The following is a 22,934-nucleotide window of genomic DNA, read 5'->3' on the forward strand; positions in this document are numbered from 1 at the left end:
TTCGACTGGATTCCTGGAGCTTGGCGTGGTGCTTGGCTGTGATAATCCACTTTCTAAAACAACATAAATCTAAAAAAGAAAACAGACATCCAGTAGTAGATGCAATATTGTGGGATTAACAGGACTCAGTGAAATTCACACCTGTTTCTGTTTAACTGTAGCTGAAATCCACATCACTCTCATAAGAAAGGAGAGGGCTTTACTTCCCACTTTCATAGAACTCACTGTCCTGTTGTTGAACCCAGGACAAATAGGTAAAGACCAAAGGAAAGGGAAATAGAACAGAAGATAAGAGTCATCAACATTCCAAAGATGGAGGGCACATAAATGACATGGATGAAGAACCATTGGATGGTCAGGGACTGGGGTAGGGCTGGGCTGCTTCCTCACCATGGAGTAGCAAGACCAGAAGTAACAGCGGTGGTTAAAAATGTGTGAACAGATCTCTCAATTATCAGACCCCTCTTCAACTCTGTAGTCAAGCAGCTATCCTTGCCCGACTGGGCAAAGGAATCCTTGTGAATTTAGTGAGAATTGTTACAATTCAGATAGCTGGAGAAGGGGGCTCATTTGTTTCTTTCACAGTTTTATCTTGCTGGGTCAAGAGAGTATCCACATCAGGAGATCTTAGGACAGTTTCTGCTATCAGAAATTTTGGAGAAGAAAACTGACAGCATGTCCTTTGGGTGATGTCCTCAATTAAAGAGTTCTATCTGGGATAGAAGACAGGTTAGACAGTGTAAAAGGGTGGAGAGCCATGCCTTTGAAGTTAGGGCCTGAGAAAGCAGGCACATTCATTAATAGAAGCAAGCAAGCAGCCATATGGCAGAAGGAAAATGAACAGGAAAGCCCATGGTGTCAGAGAAAGTAAGCAAAATCTATGAGGAAGGGGTCCTTTCTCAATGGCCTCCAAGCCTGTTAATACCTAGTTACCTAACATTATCATCTCAAACACTGATACTCTAAGACCACTTGGGAGGGGGACATCCAAGCAATCTGGCTGCTTCCAACTGAAATTGGGCTTAGATTCTCCCTTGCTTGCCACCTCAGAACTTGAAGATAAGATGTTGTTGTTGAAGACACCACACACTCAGACACAGGACTTGGAGGAACTGAGCTGGACTGACCTGGAAGCTATGATCTGGAGGACTTTCTTTCATAGTATGTGAAGGTGTTGTGCAAACCACCAAGGAAGGAAACACCATTAGTCCTGCCCTGCTGAAAAGTCTACAACCTCAAGTGAAGACCATCGTGGCAAAATATGCGCAAGGGTACAGTAGTGACATTTCTATCTTCAGGACAACTAACAACCTTCCACTGGACTTAAGGCCTGCTCAATAGTAGGGAATTCAGGCCTGGCACTATAAACCTAGACAACTACCCATGGCTGATGAGGCTATAGACCTGAAAGAAAACCTACCACTGTTACTTTCCTAGACCATTTGATTTCTAACCACATTGTAAATAATTATCCTTTCACTCACAATTGACTGTAGCTCTTGTTCCTCCTCAAAGAAGCTTCTTTCTTCAGCACAGACTGTGGTGTTTTGAATGAGCATATTCCCTATGGGCTCATAGATTCACAATCTTAGTCCCCAGTAGATAAACTGGGAAAGATCAGGACTGTGTCATGTTGGGTAGGTGTATTATTTTGGAAGAGGTGTGTAGCTGGGGGTGGGTTTTGAAGTTTCAAAAGCCTACACCAAGCCCAGTGTCCAGTTCTTTCTTTGTCTGCTGCCTCTGGATTCCAATGTAAAATTCTCTCAGCTATTTCTCTAGTATCATGCCTGCCTGCATGTCACCATGCTTCCTGGCATGATGATAATGTACTAACTGTCTGAAACTGGAGGCAAGCCCCAATTAAATGCTCTCTATTATAACAATTTCCTTGATCATAGTAATCGTCACAGCAGTAGAATAGTGACTAAGACAGAGACAATTACAGAAATCTACAACTGGTCAAAATGCAGAAAATATTGACCATGGGATATCCACTCACAGTTGATGCATCTTTAAAACTAGCCCCAAACCAAAGGCTCAGGGAACATTGTAGAAGATGGAATGGAAAGATTGTAAGAGCCAGAGGATCAGGAAGTCTGCTGTGAGATTCTGTCTTCAAGATATGAGAAGAAAGCTGTACTCATAAAATCTCAAAATTAGAGTCACCTAAACAACACCTACACACTGACAACATAAGTTGGCATTGCAGTGTGGATAGAGAAAGTCTCACTTGGCCCTAACCACACATGGAAAACTATAGGCAATTAATGGCTGCTGAGAGGAGAATCAGTCTTCTACAGGGACAAACTCCTGATAGTTATCCAATCCCAAGTGGTCATCCCTAAGCATATGCACACACAGGTAACACAAAATGGACTCAGCAGACTGTATTCATTTATAAATATGTGTGCAACAATAATTAAAGATGAGTTCATGAATTTTACAGGGAGTGCTGAACACGGAGGAGTTCCAGCTGGGTGAGGGATTATAGGTGATGCAAATACAGTACTTAAATATGAAATTCTCATAAACATTAAATATAATTTTAAAAAGAAGGGTTTGGGGTCTCTACTGTTGCTAGCTTTCGGGTACTGAAGGTAATGGAAGTGTCCTAGTTAGCTTTCTGCTGCTGTGATAAACACCAAGACCAAAAGCAACCTGAGGAGAAAAGGATTTCTTTCATCTGACACTCCCAGGTCGCAGTCTATCTTTGAGGGAAGTCAGGGAGGCATTCAAGGCAAGAACTTGAATGCAAGAGTTCTTGCTGTGTATTGGTTTGCTCACTCCCCCTTGCTCAACTACATTCCCTGTTCAGTCCAAGTCCATCTGCTTAAGGATGGTGCCTCCCACAATGGGCTGGGTCCTTCCATATCAATCATCAGACAAGAGAATTTCTCACTGAAATGGTCACAGGCCAATCTGATCTGGCAATGCTCATTGAGACGGCCTCAGATAACTCCTGATTGTAGGGCAGCAGAAGGCAATAGAGAGAGGAATATGAGGGTACAAGGGATCCCATAGAGGAAATGGAGAAAATGGGGAGGGGACTAATTAGAAAGGGGATGAGAGAAAAATACAGAAGCTGGAAGAAAATAAAATGAGTAAGGATGCTTGCAAAAAGTATTAAGTAATCACACTATTAACTACCTGCCTAAAAATATCCCCAATTTATTTCTGACTCATTCCAAAGTTACTGACACCAGCACCTTTTACCCAAAAGCAATTGAAAATGCACACAAAAAAGTAAAAGTAACATTTATTTTATTTTATATAAAGGAAAATGTTTAAATCTTTAGCCAACTATTTGAGGAGTTCTGACAGATACCAGCATCCTTATTCGTGGACATGGCTATTACACCCCTAAACTCACAATATCAATGGCTACCTGAACAAGACCAAGAGAGCACAGGCTCACCAACATTCCATCATGGATAGAGGAGCATCCTATAAGGTAACTCCACCCTAAGACAATGTTGGCAGTTAATGCTACTGTGGGTAGAAGAATCACATTTCCCAGCAGTGTAGCCTATGGAAAGTCACCCTTACTAAAGTTAATAATCCCACACTCATGCAAACAATCCTAATTCAATGCAACAGAGCATCCAAAAAAAAGAAAAAAGTTGAATGAGAAGTTGTGGAAAAGCGGCATGGTGAGATGGATTAGAAAAAAAGGAAAATGGGAGGAGGCGAATACGATCAAAACATATTATTTATAAAATGGTGAATGAATAGTAAAATCAAAAGAAAAACCCTCAGCATCCTTATTCCCACCACCCTAGAACAGGCACAGAAAACACCACTCTTGTGTGTGCCATGGTGCCACATCTCTAATGTCTCCAGGACTCAGCATGGACTGAGCTGGGGCCAGACCTTGAGGAAGATTTAGGCTTCTACAAGTTGCTGCAATAATGACAAGCTCCCATAAAGGGCAGACAGAGGCATCTTGGCTTCCAGATCCCAAGTTGACCTGGGATTATTCAGCTCCATCTTCAGACCACACTCCTTCAGCAATTCGTAAGTAATGGCCAAGCCCTCACCCTGGAGTGGGGCAAGAAGCTGTGGCTGGAGAGTGAAGGGGATGTTCCAGGGATACTTGAAGTTTGGCTGCAGGATGCTCTTTACCTAGAAAAAAAAACTCTCAGATTGAGCAGACCAGGCTCTGACACCAGGGTGAAAAACCTGTCCTAGAAGTGACAACCCACACAGGATAATGAACTAAGCAAGACCTGAATCACTGTGCATTGGTACCTCAGCTTGTTTGTGTGTGTGTGTGTGTGTGTGTACATGGCTGGACACACTTTTGTATTTACAGATAAATACATGGGGAGAGAAAAGGCAATTTGCAAATGATAACTACAAACAAAGAATGGTGTAACTGACATTCATCCCCTTAGTTCCTACAGAGATGCCTTCTTAGGTGCCTAATTTAGACCTAGTAGGACTAGCTTCTGGGGCTGCCATAAATACAGAGACTCTCCTGACAGGATCAAACCCAACATGCCTGCTCCCCAGAGGAAGAAAGTAACCAGGGAGATTCCTAACTCCTCTCCTTGTGGAAACTATATTTCTTTCTTCTAGATTGTTCTTCCTCTTCCTGCTTCCCTCTCTCCCCCTTCCTGGATTGCCAGGCTTTGGGGTTTCTTACCAGCTCTCGTTGCTGGAAGAGGAGCCTCTTCTCCACAGACTGGACCAGCAGACTGAGTTGGGTATCACTCAGCACTGAAGAAAAGGATGTGTGAGGAAACAGAATGACAGCCTCAATATTTTCTTCTCAATATGAACTAGGACACCCAATGAGAGGAGAACTCTGGGACAGAGGAATATGCCCCATTGGACTTGAAGGTCAAGCTCACAACCTCTAGAAAGCTCTTCTGCCCTTCAGATGGCTCCAGAATCATAAGGGACATGACCCAGAGCCTGAGAATCTAAGGGCTGGGGCAGGAACCATCTTCTACCAAGGATGTGAGGAGAATAGTGACTGCTCACTTTCTACTCCTCAGACTCCATCCGCAGTGCATGGACTGTTACCATCCTGAGCCTTGCTGATGTCACAGAGCAGGGTGACATGAGAACGATCATGATAATTCAAGAGCCTTGGGGAGGTGGATCTAAAAGAGCCCTCTGAGAACCAACACCAGGACTCTCCCACACTTCCCTCCAATCATTCTTACCCATTAGGGCCTGAAGAAGATAAAGAATGAGGTTCTTTAGGTCAATCCATGGGGGTCTTGAGTCCTGTCGCAGCATATCTAGGATCACACCACCTGGGCCATCCATATGCCCCAACTGATCCAATTCCAGCTAGAGGAGACAGATGTTCTCTTAATAGCAGCATTCCCAGTACTGGGGACTGGATGGCTTTATATATGCTGAACAAGTCCTCTACCATGAAGCTGCAGCCTGGCTCCTTATTCCCTTCATTTTTCTCTTGTGTGTGACAGGGTCTCAGGTTGTTGCCCATGCCAGCTTTGAACTCACTATGTAGCCCAGAAAGGCCTTGAACTGCAACCCTCTTGCAAGTAGCTTCAGCTTCCCACATCTGGCTCAAAACCGTTGTTGTGTGATGTGCCTGTGTCCAGAGGAGTTAAAAGCAGCTGTGGGGTGTAGTTTCTGCCTCCCCCAGCTGCATTCTTAGCAGAATTCAGGGGCCACACTCTCTTGCCCTCATCATTGACCATGGAGCCAGTATACCCAATCTCTGACATCTTTCTCAGTCTCCTGGGCATCATGCATCCCTCCTCCCTCATGTATTTTGGCACACCCATCACTCAAACTTCCCCTTACAGGTTTGATCATCTCTAGGCAGCTATGGAATTCTCACCATGTTCATCAGGTCATACAGAATCTCCCTGTCACTGAGCATGGGCAGGAGGCTAGAGAACACAACATCTTGAACATCCTTTGAAAGCATGGACAGTTCCCTTGTTTTCCGGAAAACTTCATTTTGTAGGCAATTGAAATCTGCTCATAGACAGCAACACCAATCAGAGAGTGAGAGAAATTCTTCAATTAAATATCTCTGGGATGGTAAGCCCTTCCCCATCAGTACCATTTCCAGTGGTTAAAAGTTCTCCATTGATAGCCTGCGTGAGCCCCAGTGAGGCAACTACCATGAAGCTACAAAAAACTGCAGAGCAGGTAGCATCAGAACTCGGAAGGAGGGAGCACAGCACTGGGGGTGGAGATGGAAATTCTGAAAACTGGTTATCACAAGTGGGAGAAAAATGACCATGTGTTCGTGTATGGTATATGTCAGGAAGGAAATGTTCTGTTAGACTCCAGAGATGACAATCTTTAGTGTTTCAGGATCAGTTTCCATGTGTGATAAATTGGGACATGGTGAGGAGTCAATGAGTCTGTTGTCAGGCACCTGGCACGTAAGAGCTACACTTAGTAATAAGTATCTCCACTGTCTATGAAGAATTAGCCTAGCATGCACTGGAGGATATTTTGTTTCTGCCAAGTGTCCTATGGGTGATCTGTTGAGTGTGAGAGAATGCCAGAGTGGAAGCTCCAAAGACATGGACACTTTCATCCAATCATCTCACATTGTCCATGCTGAAGTAATGCCTGCTTCCAAGGAAGTCCTCAGTGAACATCGGTGCACAGAGTTGCCCATGTGAGTTGAACTAACTAAAAATGTGAAAGGAGACCTCAGTTTTCTGAGCACCAAAGAAAGTTCTCATTTGAGTTCAAGACTCTCATTTCCCTCTAGACTCTAAGGATTCCTCTGGAAAACAAACAAACAAACAAAAAATACCACTCACCTAAATGGAAGGGTTCCTCTATCCTTCCTAGAAAGAGAAGCATAAGCTTTCCTCATCCTTGGTTTACTCTTGAGACACACACATTGGAGAGTCTCTCTCCTGCCATCTCCTCCTGCCCCATTCCCAGTCTATTCTTTCTCCACAACAGCCCTCCATGATCTTTCCCATCCCACAGGAATCAGAGACAGAGCTAGGGCTGAGCATCACCCAAATCTCCACAACAACCCCACTAGGAACATACTCACCAATTGGAGAGATGTAATTTATCTCCCATTCTAGAAAGAGAAAATACATTACCCCACCCAAGAATTAGTGTTTGACCTTACTCCCTCTGTATCCCTGACATTTCTTTATACTCCATCCCCATCCCTTGCAGAAGATCAGATCTCAAGACCTTGGGAAAGACATCAGGTGAGTTTGTTATTTAGTTGTCAGCATGAGGGAGCAGGTCCAACTCTCATAGTCCCAGAACCCTTCACTCACCTTGCTGTTTTGTTAAATGTGGCCCTGGAAAGAGAAAGTGAAGGGCTCACTCACCAAGACTCCCTCTCTCCACTCCTTCTCTTACCTCAGACCTTCTCAACTCCTCCATCCACCCTTGCTTTTCACCTTTCAATTCTACTTTCTTAAGATATTTCTTATGATAAATCTATCACCAGGCAGATCCTGTACAACAAAGACATACCTGTCTTAATGGCTTGAGAACGTATTCTGACCATCTCAGCTGAGGCAGCAAAACTACTTTGCAACTTAGGTAGAATACCTAGAAAGGTTTTCTTCTTAGCATTAGCAGAAAGGAGAATGGCTGAATGGAAAAGAAACTCAGTTAAGAGAGATGCAGTTACACCTACTAGAGTAGTTCCCATATCCCATTTAGGAATGCTCAGATCAAACCTCAGGGATGATGTCAACCTAAACACTAGCCTCTGACCTGTGAATCACATCCTTTGACAGGTGCCTTGAAACTTGCATTTTTATTTTATTGAATTATTTTCATTTATTTGTTTATTTATTGTGTGTGTACATGCCACAGAGCACATAAAGAGGTCAGAGGAAAACTCTGGGAGTCAGTTATCACTTTCCAACATGTTACAACCTGTTGAAGAGTTCTTTGGGGGAGGAGACAGGAATGAGGAAGTATTACATAGAAATATAGGTGAAGAAGACAAGAAAGAAAGAGACACAGGATAGCTTCAGCAGAGCCCTGGGTCAATACCCAACCACCTCAAGATTTATTCTAATGGACTTTTTATACACTACAAAGAGGAGAGGCAAAAGACCTCCCCTTTTCAAGATAAAAGCACAATATACAGCCAAGTGTGGACTCTTCAAAATACCTGGTAACCATGCCCCTGGCTAAATCATTCCATTATGCAGCCCCACTGGGTAAAGCAAGGTCAGATTCTCTGACCTTGAGTAAGGCCTCACTAGGGAGCCTCTGTGAGTCCCTATATATTCCCCCTTCTTTATAATATAAAGGGTCCCTCAGACCCTCAGATGGACTGTGCCTGTTTTAAGTTTCCTTCTTCAACCATGCAGTCCTACCCATCCTTGAAACACACTTTCCACCACATGTGGTCTGTCTTAGGTTGACAGCTCCAAGAAGATCTTATCTATCTCTGACTACCAGCCTCTGGAAGGGGAAGGTAGAGAGCCTAACTCCATGAAACTCGGAAGCAGCTTTTCCACTAAGGGCTTACAAATAAATAGCTGGAAGAATTATAGCAATACTCTTGCTGCTATGGCTGCCATACCTCCTAGTAAATGAGTAGAGGATGATCAAGATTGGATGGCCTTTTTAAAAGGGTAATAGATGGCCACAACCATTTTAGGTGCATCAAGTCATTTTTTTAATCAATAAACTGCTGATACAACTGCACCAAATAAATCAGTAAACTCCTGATGCAAGCGCATCAAATCTGAGGACTCCTTAGCATCACCATACCACAGTTCACTAACATTAACAGGTTAACATCATAATTCGAGCATGAATATTGTTATACACAAGTACAACTCTCACAAACTTACATCCAAAAGCAAACTCTTAATAGAACTATTTACACTTCATAAACTTCAGACACAAAACAGTTCCACAAACAGTTCCATTCCTACTGAAAACAGTTAATAGAGAATATATGTGTAGGTTAAATCAAAACTGTGACATTTCTGAAGTCTAAAAAATTCAAAAACTCAGTTCTGATACCAGTCTTAACATTCCACTGAAAGCTCAAGATCAGGGCCTGGCTTGCCAGCTGCCTCAAAGTCTTTGTATAGCTGTTCAAATCATGATAAATCTGAAGTAAAAAGCTCCAAATACAAAGAAACCCATAACCAAAAACTTGTTGCTGTTTCCTTGAATGCAACAACCCAATTCAAACAAGAGTCTCTGAAATTTGCTCTCAGCTGCAGCAGCACTTTCTGGCCAGAAGACTTCCCCTAGGAAATCTGCCCCTGGGGGATGGTGGTGTCACTGTCACTGTAGCTGAGCCACTGCAGACCTCTTCAAAATAGCTCTCCTTACCACCAGGATGAACCAGATGCCATCTCTTAAAGTAGCCATGCATTTGTTTGCCACCAACAAATAGACACTATGCAGCTTTAGCTGCTAGCTCTGTCTCATTTTGGCTTTTTTATAGTCCCAGTCCTTCTGTGCCTCCTGTCTCCAGGCCTGCCAGTCTAGAGACCCTGGTGTCCTGAGAATTGAGGGTTCTCAACTGCCTCATACTACTTGGGCTCAAGTTGCCTCCCTGCCAATACAAGCTGAGGCTTCCATTCAGCACCCCAGTCCCATTACCTGCTCTACTGGTTGCTTGCACAGCCAAATCCCACCCCCAGGGCAGCTCCATGGTTCCAGCTGCACCCTGCCACTGGGAGCTCAGGCTGGCCTAGGTTCCAGCCCATCTCCATCTCCATTCAGCCTGGAGCACAGCTCTGCCTCACCTCAACAGTTCTCCTGCTGCCTCAGGAGACTCAGACCCTGCTATTTCCATTACAGGGAGGATTTTTAAAACCTCTGCCGCACTCTACCTAAGCCTTCACAATATTCCTACACCTAAAGGTTGTATTTCTCAAACCAAACTTCACAAAAGCTTTCATGACTTACTTATATTACAACTTTTAGACCTAGCTTAGGAGAGAGAAAGAGAGAGAGAGAGAGAGAGAGAGAGAGAGAGAGAGAGAGAGAGAGAGAGAGACTTGCTGCCACCTAACTTCTACTATTACCCTATTCTTTGTTTACAATTTTACACCCAAAAAAGAAAATCACTGCACCCAAATTAATTATCTGGGCATGCCCACTTAACCTGAGGTGTTCCTTTTCTTTATCCTCTGTACTCAAGCACCGCATTGGGTGCCAGGACCTGGAGGTGGACCTCAAGGCATCAGGCCTGGCACAAGCACCTTTACCAGTCAATCCATCTCACCAGCCTGAAACCTACATTTTAAATAAGCACTTTAGACAATAATCATGCCCTCTGAAATTAAAGAATTATGCCATGAGGGCTGGAGAGTAAGATCAACAGTTCAGAGCCAGTGCTGCTCTTGCAAAGGATTGCACCCACATGGCAGTGCCCTCTTCTGGCTTTCCTGGGGCATTGCCTGTACATTGTACACTTACATGACAGCAAATCACAACTACTCATAAAACAGTTATAAAAAAAAAAAATACTCCATGAGGTAAAGCAGACTGGCTTCCTCCTGCCTTGTCATATAGGTTTCTTGTTAGCCTTCTAAGTGGCCCTTCCTTATCCACACTCCATCTGGCAATCTTGCATTGTTTTGCATTATATCCATAGAGATATGCTGAGGTTTGAGACTTGCCTTACAACAAAGTTCAAGCATTTGACACATGAAATGAGCCAAGAGAGAAAAATGACAGCATTTAATGTGTGAATTAAAGTTAAACAAAAAGCAAACTTCAGAGTGTCTGCAAGTCACATTCTGAGCACTAGGGGGCGAGCAGGGCATCTTGTTTACACAATCAGGCACAGCAGGAAAGGGACCAACTGGGACCATGAGCTGATTAACAAGTACATATTTAGTCCTCATAACAGACCAAAAAGGACTTCATAATTGTCACATCACTGGCCCGCCACTTCAGAGAAAACTGTCCTTCTCGTGTGTCAGGGGGAAATGAGACTTCCTCCCCAAGCTGACATGAAGGCAGGAGGTAAGTGACCAGCAAAGCATCCAGCCCCAACCTGTCTTCACTCCTTAGGTTCACCAAGCTCTTTGCCTGATCTGACAACATTCTCTGCACCTTCAGAAATCATCACCCCAGAGTCCCCTCCCATGATTACCTCTTCACACGCACATCCCTCCTCTAGTCTAAGTGCCCTCTACATGGGACATCACTTCTCTCCTTCTATGTACACCTCAGTCTTTACAGTTTATCAGCTGGGGAACTCTCCGGGATTGGGCCTCCACAAACATGGCCTTGGTTCTCTGGGTACAGCTTCTGATCTAATCACATCCGAGGTTTTGTTTGTTTGTTTGTTTGTTTCCTGTTAATATTTTTATTATTTTATTTTATTATATCTTTCCCTCTGAAAATGAAAGCTCTTTTCATTTACTATGATCTGTAATAGTAACAACATCTCCCCCAGGCATTTCAAAGACACCTCCAGCCTGTACCCACTCCCTACCCTATGATTCAGTCAAGGGTGCCTGTAGAGTGTGAATAATCTTTCTCCATAAGCCACGGTCCACTAACTGTACTATACTGGAAAGTCTATTGCTGCCAACTAGAGGATTGACTTCAGGACTTTCCTTTGGCCAGAATTTACAAAATAGATATTTCGGGGGGGGGGGAGATTGTACATATGTGTGCATGTGTGTATGTATGCCTGTACATGAAAGGCATCCCCCCTTTTCTGAGGAGCTGCCTTCCACATTGAGGAGGACCTTGGAGCTCTGAAACCTACTTATGTTTTGGCACTCACATAACACATATATCCATTCCTAACTCAGACATTTCTGCCCCAAGGCAGAGTCTGAACCCATGGGGGAGGGGTGTGCTTACATGGATGCATACATGTGTTGTGTGTGTGTATGTGTGTGTGTGTGTATCTGTCTGTGTATGTGTGTGTTTTAAGATGAGAGCCATGGAAAACTCCTGTGCTATGTTGTTCAAGCCTTCTATGTACAGTTTCATTTGTGTTGTGCTCCTATTATTTTATAGAGAGTTAATATGGGTTTAAAGATCACCTGGTGGGCCTGTGGATTCCCTGTTGAGCTTCTGAGAGTGGTAGGACCTTCACTGGGTAGAAATGAATGACTAGAGATAGCTGGGATTGGGCTTGGACCTCATCCAGCTAAAGACATCTCCATTTAAGCACCCCAAGATGGATCTCTTCCTACAGAGCTTGGACATTTTTAGGGGTGGCTAAGGATGGTGGCACATGTGACTTGGACAGTAAAAAGTGTTCTTCCTGGTCTACAGTAAGGAGAGAAGAAGAGGTTCAGGTCTCTAGACATCCCACCCCCACCTTACCCCCTAGTCTGCTCACCACATGTATTATTCTCAATGACCAGTTGCTTCTTCTTGTAGGCCACCACTGCACCCTTCAGGATAGGCACTGAATCCGTTCTGTCGCTTCGCCATTGTCCCTGGGCTTGACCCTGGGGAGACAAAACATTCCTAGGAGTTTATAGCTCTTTGTCTCTTAAAAAATCATGTTTACTTTTAATCAAGGCAACATATGCTTGTAATTTAAAAGTCAAATAAACCTAGAAAGCTCATGAGAAAACACTAACAGTCTCTCACTTCCCCTTCTTCCTGGTCTCCATGTCCAGTCACTGCCTCTCCCACTTCTATAACTATAGTACCTGAATTGAAATTTGGGAGGTGTTCCCAGAGAAACCTGATGATTGAACCCAGAGCAACCATGAATGCCAGGCTAGTAGTTACCCCTGAGCCATACAACCAGCCCTATTACAATGTCTTGATCTTTCCAAACTCATTCTCCTACTCAGCCCTCAATGCTTGCTGCTCCACCCATATTCACATCTGGGGTCTATGTAGGTGTGTACTCTCTGACAGCTGTTGGGTGAGACTGCTTCTCCTCATTCCAGATCTTGTCTCTATCAGTTAGTGTGATGTCTTCTGTCTTTTCTGTCCTGTTACATATTGTCTTCTGGAGAGCTGAGAGGTACATGCTTGAAAGCCTTGATATTCAAAGACATCTCTAACTTGCATTTAGTTCACATTTTGAAGGACATAGAATTCTAGGCTGGAAGCTGGGCAGTGGTGATGCACGCCTTTAATCCTAGCACTTGGGTAGTAGAGGTAGATGGATCTCTGTGAGTTAAAGGCAGCCTGGTCTACAGAGTGAGTTCCAGGACAGCCAGGACTGTTTAACAGAGAAACTCTGTCTTAAAACAAGAGAAAAGAAAAAAGAGAATTCTAGGATGGAATTCCATGGAATTTAAGTTCTTTTCCTTTTTTAATGTACAATTTTCTTTTCTTAAATATTGTTTAATGTTTGAGAATTTCATATATATATATATATATGAATTTCATATATATTTCATATATAATGTATTTTGATCAAACCCACATACCCCATTATCTCAATTCCAATTCCTCTCTTATTCCATTCCCATCACTTTTCCCTCCCAACTTCATGTACTCCTTCTGTTTTTTATTTTTAATTAATCCATTGACTCTCCTAAGCCAGAACATGCTTGAGTGTAGGACCATCTACTGGAGCACAGCAGCCTCTCAGTGCCTGAGAGAGGACATCAGCACTTGCCATTCTGGGTCTGGGTTACTTCATTCAGGATTATTATTTCCAGCTACATCCACTTTCCTGAACGTTTCATAATTTCCATAAATAAATAATTCCCATAGGAATAAAATTCCAGTGTGTGTGTGTGTGTGTGTGTGTGTGTGTGTGTGTGTGTGTGTGCCACGTTTTCATTCTCCATTCATCAACTTATGGACATCTAGGCTATTTCCATTCCCTGGCTATTATGACTAGAACAGCACTGAGCATGGATGAACAAGTATCTCTGTGATCCCATGGAGTCCTTTGGGTGTATATGTCCAGGAGTGCTGTAATTGAAGCACGTGGTAAATCTACTTCTAGTTTTTGTGTGTGTGTGTCGTTTACTCTATTATTTCTATGCTTATTGTTTCATCTGGATAAACTGCCCATTGGGGAGACTAAGATACTGAAGTCACCTGCTGTGGGATGTCTTTCTGTATTCTGTGAATATATGTGGCTCCCATCATATAATTTAAAAAAAAAAAAAAGCTGTTTTAGACTATGGCAAGAAAACTTACAGCCAGGCAGGAAATCCAAGCAGAAAGACAGAGAGAAGAGGGGCGGAGCCAAGAGAGATTCTAGCCCTTCGCCAAAGTAGCAACAAGACGCCAGCAGACAAGTAACACCATGGCCACATGACAATATGTAGATTAATAGGAATGGGTTAATTTAAGATGAAAGAGCTAGCTAGAAAGAAGCTAAAGCCATAGGATATACAATTTGTTATTAATATTAAGCCTCTAAGTGATTATTTTCTAAGTGACTGCGAGAGCTCAGATGGAAGAGATTCATCCAGACCTGGAGGCTTGGCAGGACTGGAGAAACTTCCGGCTACAGTCACCTACCATTGAGGTTAATCTGTTGCTTTACATTTAGAAGTATTTGCATTACGAAGCTGTGTGGACCCATGTTTGGTGCAAATATTTTTAGAATTACAATGTCTTCTTCATAGGTTGATCTCTTAATCAGTATGGAGTGACATTATTTCTTCTGATTATTTTTGGATTGAATTCTATTTCTTTGGATTTTACTGTAGCATTTCCTGTTAGTCTACTTGGCTTTGCTCTGAATACCTTTGTCCAGTCTTCACTCTAAGATGGTTTCTATCTTTGGTGGTTGAATATGTTCCTGGGAGACAGAAAAACAGATCCTGTTTCTTAATCCAGTCTTCTAGTCTGTGTCTTTTATTAGGGAGATTAAACCATTAATGTTCTAAGTTTATTGATTCTGTCATTCTGTTTATTTTTATGATGTTTGTTGTCTTTTGTTTAATCACTGACCTAACACTATTAATTTTTGCTGTCACTGCTTGGGTATTCTTATCCCTTTCCTCTTTAGGGCTGGCCTGATGGTCATAAATTCCTTCCACATGCTTTATTGTGAAATTGTATTTCTCCTTTGACTATAGCTGACAGTTTTGCTGGGTATAGTTGTCCATACTGTCTGTATTCTTTTGGGACTTGCAGTATATTAATTTGAACTCTTGATTTTAAATTCACCACTGAGAAATCAGCTGTTATTTTGATGAGCCTGTCTTTATATATGACTTGGTCTTTCTCTCTTGTGGCTTTCAATATCCTTTCTTTGTTCTGTACATTTAGTGTTTCTACTTTTACATGATACGGGGAGTTTCTTTTCTGATTCTATAGTGTTCTACATGCCTCTTGCATCTCAATAGGCATCTCTTTCCTTAGATTTGGAACATTTTTGTCCATGATTTTGTCAAACATATCTCCTGTGCTTTGTCCTGGGTGTCTTCTCCTTCTTCTGTACCTATTTTATAGATTTGGTCTTTTTATAGTGTCCCAGAATTCCTGCATGTTATGTGTACTGGGTGGTTTTGTGTGTCAACTTGACACAAGCTAAAATCATCAGAGAGGAAGGAGTATCAGCTGAGGAAATGCCTCCTTGAGATCCAGTTGTAAGGCATTTTCTCATTTAGTAATCAACGAGAGAGGGCCCAGCCCATGGTGGGTAATACCATCCCTGGACTGCTGGTCCTGGGTTCTATAAGAAGGTGGACTGAGCAAGTTATAGGAGCAAGCCAGTAAGCAGTTCCCCTCTAAGGCTTCTGTATCACCTCCTCTTTGAGTTCCTGTCCTGGCTTCCTTCAGGGATAAACAGCAATGTTGAAGTGTAAGCCAAATAAACCCTTCCTCCCCAACTTGCTTTTTGGTCATGGTGTTTTGTAGCAGTAACAGAAGTCCTAACTAAGACATTATGTTTATGGGGCCTGTCATCAGCTGTGATTGATCAAATTCCTCTTCCTTGACTTCAAGCTCTTTCACTTGATCCATTCTGTTGCTGAGACTTTCCACTAAGCCTCCTAACTTCCTGAATGTTTTCATTTCAAGTTTATTTCAATTTGAGTTTTCTTTAAAAATGCTCTTTATCAAATTCCTTATTTCATTCGACTTTTTTTTTATCTTCATCCTGGCATTTATTGATAATCTTTTTAAGGTATTTAAAGGTATTTATAATTGATGTTTGAAATCATTGTCTTGTGTGTCATCTAAAGTTGCTTTTCTCCTGGAAACTTAACTATGGGAGTACTAGTTTTTCAAGGAGACACATTAATTTGGTTTTCTTGTTTGTTTGTTTTTTAGGGAGGGTTGTTTTGTTTTGTGTGTGTGTGTATGTTCTTTGGTTTTTTGCAATAGGTTCTAGGCATATGGAGTTAGGTTGTTGACACATTTGTTTGTTGAGTTGGCATTGCTATTACCCCAACTGTCAGTTTTTGGACCACCTGAATGATGCTTAAGATTCAGTCTTGGGACCACTTGGTGTTGATGTGAAACTGGAGTATCAGAAGTGGTCCTAGCTCCGCTAGAGCTGGGTGCAGCTTCTGAACACAGGAACAAACCTTCCAGAGAGTTAGCAGGGACTCACTGCAGACACTCAGAAGTATATGGAAGGCTTCCATGGTTCTTCTGTAATCCTTAGGTGTCAGGAGCTGGAGTCAATGGAGTTCTCATGCTCCAATGAATAGTTGTACAACCGTGCTCACACAGAGTTCTCAAACTCAGTGGGTCATGGAGCAAAACAAAAGACTTGAATAGAGGAAAGCAACTTGAAAAGAGGAGGGTGGGTTGCTGAGTGTGGCAAGAAGGTAAGAGGGACCAGGGTAAGAGTAATTAGAATACATGTTATATATCGATGAAATAATCAAAAATAAATTTAATTAAAATACTTAGTGAATACAGAATTGAAACATAGAAAATAGAGATAATGTTCCATATTTTAGCTAATAAATGAATTCTATGATAATTTTTAAATAATGTTTGGTTGTGGTAAGAAGACTATGTAAATCTCATGTACTTAAAGGTATTTAAATCTTTCCCCTTCAAACATTCCTTATCAAAGTCAGGTATAGTGGATATACCTGTAATCCCACAGCATTTGGAAAGTGGAAACAGCCTAGCAATGGTGACACACACCTTAAATCCCAGCACTCAGGAGGCAGAGCTAGGCCGATCTCTGTGAGTTTGAGGCCAGCCTGGTCTATAGATTGAGTTCCAGGACAGCCAGGACAGTCTCAAAAAACAAACAAACAAACAAACAAAAAAGGAAGACCCAGAGTTCATGGGCAGCCTCAGTTCCATAGGCAGTTAGAAGACAAATCTAGGCTATATAAGACTTTATCTCAGAAAATATTTGTAATCAGATGGTCATAGAAAGTAGATTAACAGCAGCAGTTTAATTAAGGTATTCCCATGTTTTTCCAGCCATGAAACTCAGTGTGCAAATAATACAGAATCCTCACATTTCTATTTCTGAAGCACACTATTATTTACTCAAAAAAAACATGGTACCAAACAATTATGTCTAGTTTCAAATGTATCAATATGTGTTAATACTATGTATTAAAGCATTATAAATAAGGGCAGTAGGATGCAATCTAACCAACTAAACTAACTGGCTGGCCCCTCACTGGCCTGCCCCCTCATAGAAGAACTGCTCCCTTCCCCAAACTTGGGAAAGCTGGCCCCACTTTGGGTGTAGTGAGAGCTGGCTTCACCCCATCTCAGATGAGGTCCCAACAGTCCTTGCTGACAAATTCAGCTACCCAGACTGACATCCAGGGCTTTGAGTTGGCACTCTACCAATATCTCCCCATCTATGACCTACTGGAGTACGTGAAGGGACTGGTCCTTCGGAACCATAGCCACAGAAGCTCCATGACTCCAGGCAATAGCGTGATACCCGAGAGGAATTTCAGAGAGGGGCCAGTATTGATGCTGTACTAGAAGCCAGAAGCCATGAACCTGACCAGCAACACACTACACAATGAATGTTTGCAAGTAAAGCTGTTTGGAGAAAATACGGCAGGACACACCACAGCTCCCAGTGCCACCAAGATGAATGAAGAGGTGACAGAGAGGTAGAAAATATGGAAGAGCAAAGTGGTTTTTTGTGGTTGTTTTGTTTCACTTGTTTGCATTTTTGTTTGTTTCTTGTTTTTGTTTGTTTGTTTAGTTAATATTCTTATTTGTGGTTTTTATTTTCTTTTTTTTTTTTTTTTATTTTCTTATTTTTATTATTGGTTTTTAAGTTTTCCTTTGTGGGAGATGCTACAAGGATGAAAGGTGGATACGGAGGGACAGGGAAATGAGTGGAATTTGAAGTGCATGATGTGAAATTCTCAAAGAATCAATAAAAAATTACGTTTAAAAAAAGAATGCAAGCTAAGACCAGGAGTTAACATATATTACATATGAGTAGGGAAGAATAAGGACCACACCCTTTGACCCCTAGAAACTGGTCCCCCAGATGCCCTTGACAAAGATGGGTGCACTGGCTGTACTTGATGTTGTATTCTCATCCCTGTCCCATACCTTGGCAATCTGGTGGGGGATGCCCACTTTTCCTGAAAGTTCTACACTGCTACTGTCTTCCAGCACAGTACTCTTGGTCACTTCAAAGGCCTCTGTCACCACATACAGTTCCTTCCTTCCCATCCGGCAATTCTTCACAAATGATGGCTCCTGATCCAGCAGCTTCCTGAAGGTGTAAAATGAGAATGAAAGGATCCAAATGGCTAATTTCAGAGAAACAGAGACCAAATCATGAAAAAAAATGTGAACCAGCCTTTAAGAGCTAAAGAGATTGAGTCAGCTTCAGGATGAAATGTGGCTCAGTCTATAAAGTGCTGGCCAGGCAAGCATGAGGACTTGAATCAGATCCAGGAACCCCATTACAGCCTGATGTGGTTATAGTTGACTACATGCTACATGTGATTAAACTCTGCTAAGACAGTAGAAAGTAAATGTTCTTGTCATAACAATAACAGTTCCTGAGCTGGCAGGATGGCTCAGCATGTAGAGGTGGTTGCGGACCTAAGCTTGATTCCCAGACACACACGGCAAAGGGAGAGATCAGACTCCTGAAGTTGTCCTCTGACTTCCACATTTGAGCCATAGCATGAGGGTGTGCATGCACACACACACACACACACACACACACACACACACACACACACAGAGTATATAAATAAATGTACTAAAGAAAAATTTAAAATAATGATTACCAGGTAGGGTGATAACTATGTTACTGACTTAAACTTATATGCCTATATGAAAACAAAATGCCGCACATGAAACATGCATTTCTACTTCTAAATTATACCTCAAAAGAGATACGGTAGAAGTCAGCTAAGTCCCAAAGCACTGGGACTTTAAAGTGATTGTTACAGTCTTAGTAACATTTTAATCAATATTCCAACCTTACTTCTACTGATTCCTTCCTCACTACATGCCCATCCTCTGTACAATGAACAGAAAATTCTTTCACATCAGAACTTGTGTCTGTCTGTCTTGATTTTCTGTCCCCATCACATTAATAGAGCAGTAATGGGTGAGTCTATATTAATGAGTATTATTAGGGAATGCTAAGCCATTATTTCAATAACTTGCAAAAATAATAAAGCAGAGTAATGTGAGTTGTCATAAACCCTGCTCGATGCCTCTTTGCCTACAATAACACGTCCCTGAACTTAGCTAACCCAAATTTTTACCTGTTTTGAAGACTTTCCAGTTTTGAATCTGGGATGCTAGTACACTGAACTTCGATGTCATATCCAGAGGACTGAGCAAACTCTGCTGACACACTTCCTTCTGCAATGGCGTTGACACCTGCATTAGCCTTCAGTTTCCGGGATACAGTGTGTTTGAGGGGGATGGGAGCTGACACTTCAGGCTCTGAAGAGGAAAGGGGACAGAAGTTTAGCCACGAATTCACTGTGGAACAGCTGCTCTGGAGAATGGGAAATTGAGGAGTTCCCCTCCTCAATTAAACCTTAGTCAAGAAGCTACCTAATAATTATATGTATAATATATAATAATAATTAATATCTAAAATATATTTTACTACAGAGGGCAAATTCCAGAGCCAATGGAAGCATAGTCTTAATCCTAAAAGAGAAAATCATCATTTTTGCAGTGTTTAGGAGTCCTCTGAGCTCATCTTTTCAAGTACAGATCCAGCCCTGAGGCAACTGGGTGAAAATGAAAAATACCTGGGAATTGCAGACAGACTGACCTCATCCTGGATTCTAATTCTACCAGTTTGAACTATATAACTTCAAACGAGTTGTTTTAGGAACTTCAATTACTTTTTTGTAACATGGGTATCATATCTCCATCTAAAGAGGCTCTTGGAAGTATTATATGACCAGAGACAAGGAAGGGTCCAAAAAATAAGTGGATCCCTATAGACCTTCCTTGTCCTTTGCTTTTAAGCAGGATGGCTCATTAGCTACCTATCTGGACACCTCGTGGTTCTTGGGAAGCTGCACCACTGAAAATGATGATTTTTACACGTCTCTTCCCCTTGGTTGACCATACCTGGGACAGGACCATTTGGCTCTAAGATCTTCAGGAGGGAATATCCAACTGGACTGTCTTCAGATTTCCAAAACAGTGACTGAGGATCTGTCTGCAGTATCTCAAAGTGGCGGAACTTCATTGCATCTGACAGACGTTTGACAGGCTTCAGATCTTTTCCTTGAAGTTTCTTGACCACATCCTTGCAAACCCAGTCAAATGAGTGGGGCATGTTGCTAGTATCTGATATGAGGAAGTACAAAGTTTAGTTGAGAAGAAAAAGAGTATAGTTGACTTGTGGAGACCCACAGAGGATTCCTAGTGAGAAATTACTCAGGGTCTGAGAATCTGAGCTTCCTTTACCCAACAGGGCTACATAAGAGGATGATTTGACCACGGGTGTGGTTACCAGGTGTTTGGAAGGGTCTACACTTGGCCGTGCAGTGCACATTGATTGAGCAAGGGGGAGGTCTTTTGCCCTGCCTCTTGTCATTATTATAAAGAGCCCTTTTGAAGAGGCAGAAGAGGCCGTTGGTTATTGATCCTGAAACTGTCCTGTGTCTCTGTCTTTCTCCTCTTCACTATCTTTCTATCTAATATTTTCTTATCCATCTCCCACCCTCATAGGAACCTTTTAAAAGGTGGTAGCTGGCCCCCCACAGATGGTGCCACAACTTGGGACTTGGGTGCAGAGGAAACAAGGAAGAGAGAGTAGGGGGAACCGTAGAAGCAGTTGGACGTGTCCAGTTATAAATTAAGGATAAGGTGGTGGTATTCTATTCTTTGGGAGCAAAACTGTGTGTAGATAAAGCAAAGCAGCCAAAAATTAAACTGAAGCAAATAGTAAAAGTTAGGCTATGGTGAGTCTTTCTTTCTGTCTAGGTTTCTCTCTTTTTCTCTCTTTCAATTTCTATCTATTAAATTAGGTAAAAATATAGGGTTTAAGTGTAGGGATATTGTGTAGGAAGAAACTTAGGGTAAGAGTAGAATTTCCCTAGTGCCAGACCTGGCACACAGAAAACGGCATCTGGGAATGAGTAGCCACTGTGGGCTTAGCATTCTGAGAAAGAAAAGCTAGTATGGGGCAGGGATATAGTAGGCAGATGTTTGAATATTCGCTTGTAGAAAGTTTGAAAACTAGGGGAGTTAAGGTAGAACCACAAGTACAGAAGTTCTTGGAGTTTGTAGAGAAACTGTGTCCTTGGTTTTCTGACTATGGGACTCTGGACACAGACTCATGGAGGAGAATCAGAGTCAAAATGCAACAAAATAAGAGGAACATGGGCCAGAAAAGATTCCAGTGGAAGCTTTTGGCCTGTGGACGCTAATTCCGGATAGTTTAGATCTGAGTCCTAAGTGGCAGGGAGAAATTTTCCCTGAGGCAGACATGGACAAGACAAAACCCTCTGCTCTTCAGGAGCTGGTGCTAGATGGGAACATTTTTTTACAAAATCATTCTATCAGGATCAGTCCCCTATTGGCCATGAAGCCGAGTTCAAGGAACAGAAGTTTTAGGATGAGACAAGGGAGGAACTGAAGGGCTTGAAAGACTTAGTAATTTTTCTTTCTCCAAAACTGGAAGCTCTTCAGGTCTCTCCTTCTCAGAAGGGTATACCTTTTCCTTCTGTAGGGGTAGAATTAGACTCACCTGGGGGGTTGTCTATCAGAATGGTAAAGTCGCCCATAATTGCCCTGGCACAAAAGCCTCCTGGAGCATGGCAAACCCTTGCTGCTAGTCCTGCATCTCCCCTTCAAGCCAGTATTAGAGAAGCAGCTAGCAGAGGGAAGGAGGTGCAAGGATTTCAAATGTTCCCCATAGCTGAGCAGCCAAGACACCCAGGGTAACATAGTGCAAGTGCATGTTCCAATTCCTTTTAAACAACTTAAGGAATTAAAAATAGCATCCAACCAATATGATCCAACTGCCCTGTTTACACAAGCAAGTTAGATAGCTTTGCTCTAGAAGCCTTAACTCCCGGGGACTATAAACAAATGGTCAGAGCTTGCCTGTCAGGAGGATATTATTTGTTGTATAAAAGTGAGTTTGTAGAGCAATGTCAGGCCACAGCAGAAATAAATCAGTTCCAGCAGATTCCCATTACTTTTGATATGCTTGCCAGAGAAGGCCTTTATCAGGAGATAGGTTAGCAGTTAAATTTTCATGTGGCAATGTGTGCTCAGATTAATGCAGCTGCCTCAAAGGCCTGGAATAAGCTTCTGTGGTCTGGAAGACAGAGCATTTATCAAAGATAAGGCAAGAGCCTGATGAATTGTTTCATGACTTTGTCTCTAGGCTAATGCAAACATCAGGCAAGTTAATTGGGGATTCAGAAGCTGGACTTTTGCTTGTTAAGCAGCTTGCCTATGAAAATTCTAATGCTGCTTCTCAGACCACTTTGAGACCTTGTAGAAAGAAAGGAAACATCTTTGACAGTATTTGACTTTGCTCAGATATAGGGCCCTCATACAGTCAGGGGATAGTTATGGCTGTAGCATTACAAGAAAAAATATGTATTTTTTTCTTTACCAACAGAGAAATTATGGCTCCAGACAAGGGAGAGCTGTTGGACCACCAGGAA

General features: G+C 42.3%; 1 protein-coding gene across 1 annotated transcript; it reads right to left on the reverse strand.

Moving 5' to 3' along the window:
- Positions 1-3,665: 3,665 nt before the first annotated feature.
- On the reverse strand, positions 3,666-20,587 carry Gsdmc (gasdermin C). Its single transcript, XM_059253175.1, is given in 11 exon segments — positions 3,666-4,122; positions 4,646-4,719; positions 5,172-5,301; positions 5,822-5,961; positions 6,768-6,794; positions 7,013-7,042; positions 7,474-7,572; positions 12,275-12,386; positions 18,370-18,535; positions 19,536-19,731; positions 20,377-20,587. Coding segments are annotated over 11 exon segments (1,425 nt in total). The 3' UTR covers positions 3,666-3,882.
- Between the last annotated feature and the right edge of the window lie 2,347 nt (positions 20,588-22,934).

This window comes from Peromyscus eremicus, unplaced genomic scaffold (assembly GCF_949786415.1).
Source record: "Peromyscus eremicus unplaced genomic scaffold, PerEre_H2_v1 PerEre#2#unplaced_3252, whole genome shotgun sequence".
NCBI classification, from domain to species: Eukaryota; Metazoa; Chordata; class Mammalia; order Rodentia; family Cricetidae; genus Peromyscus; species Peromyscus eremicus.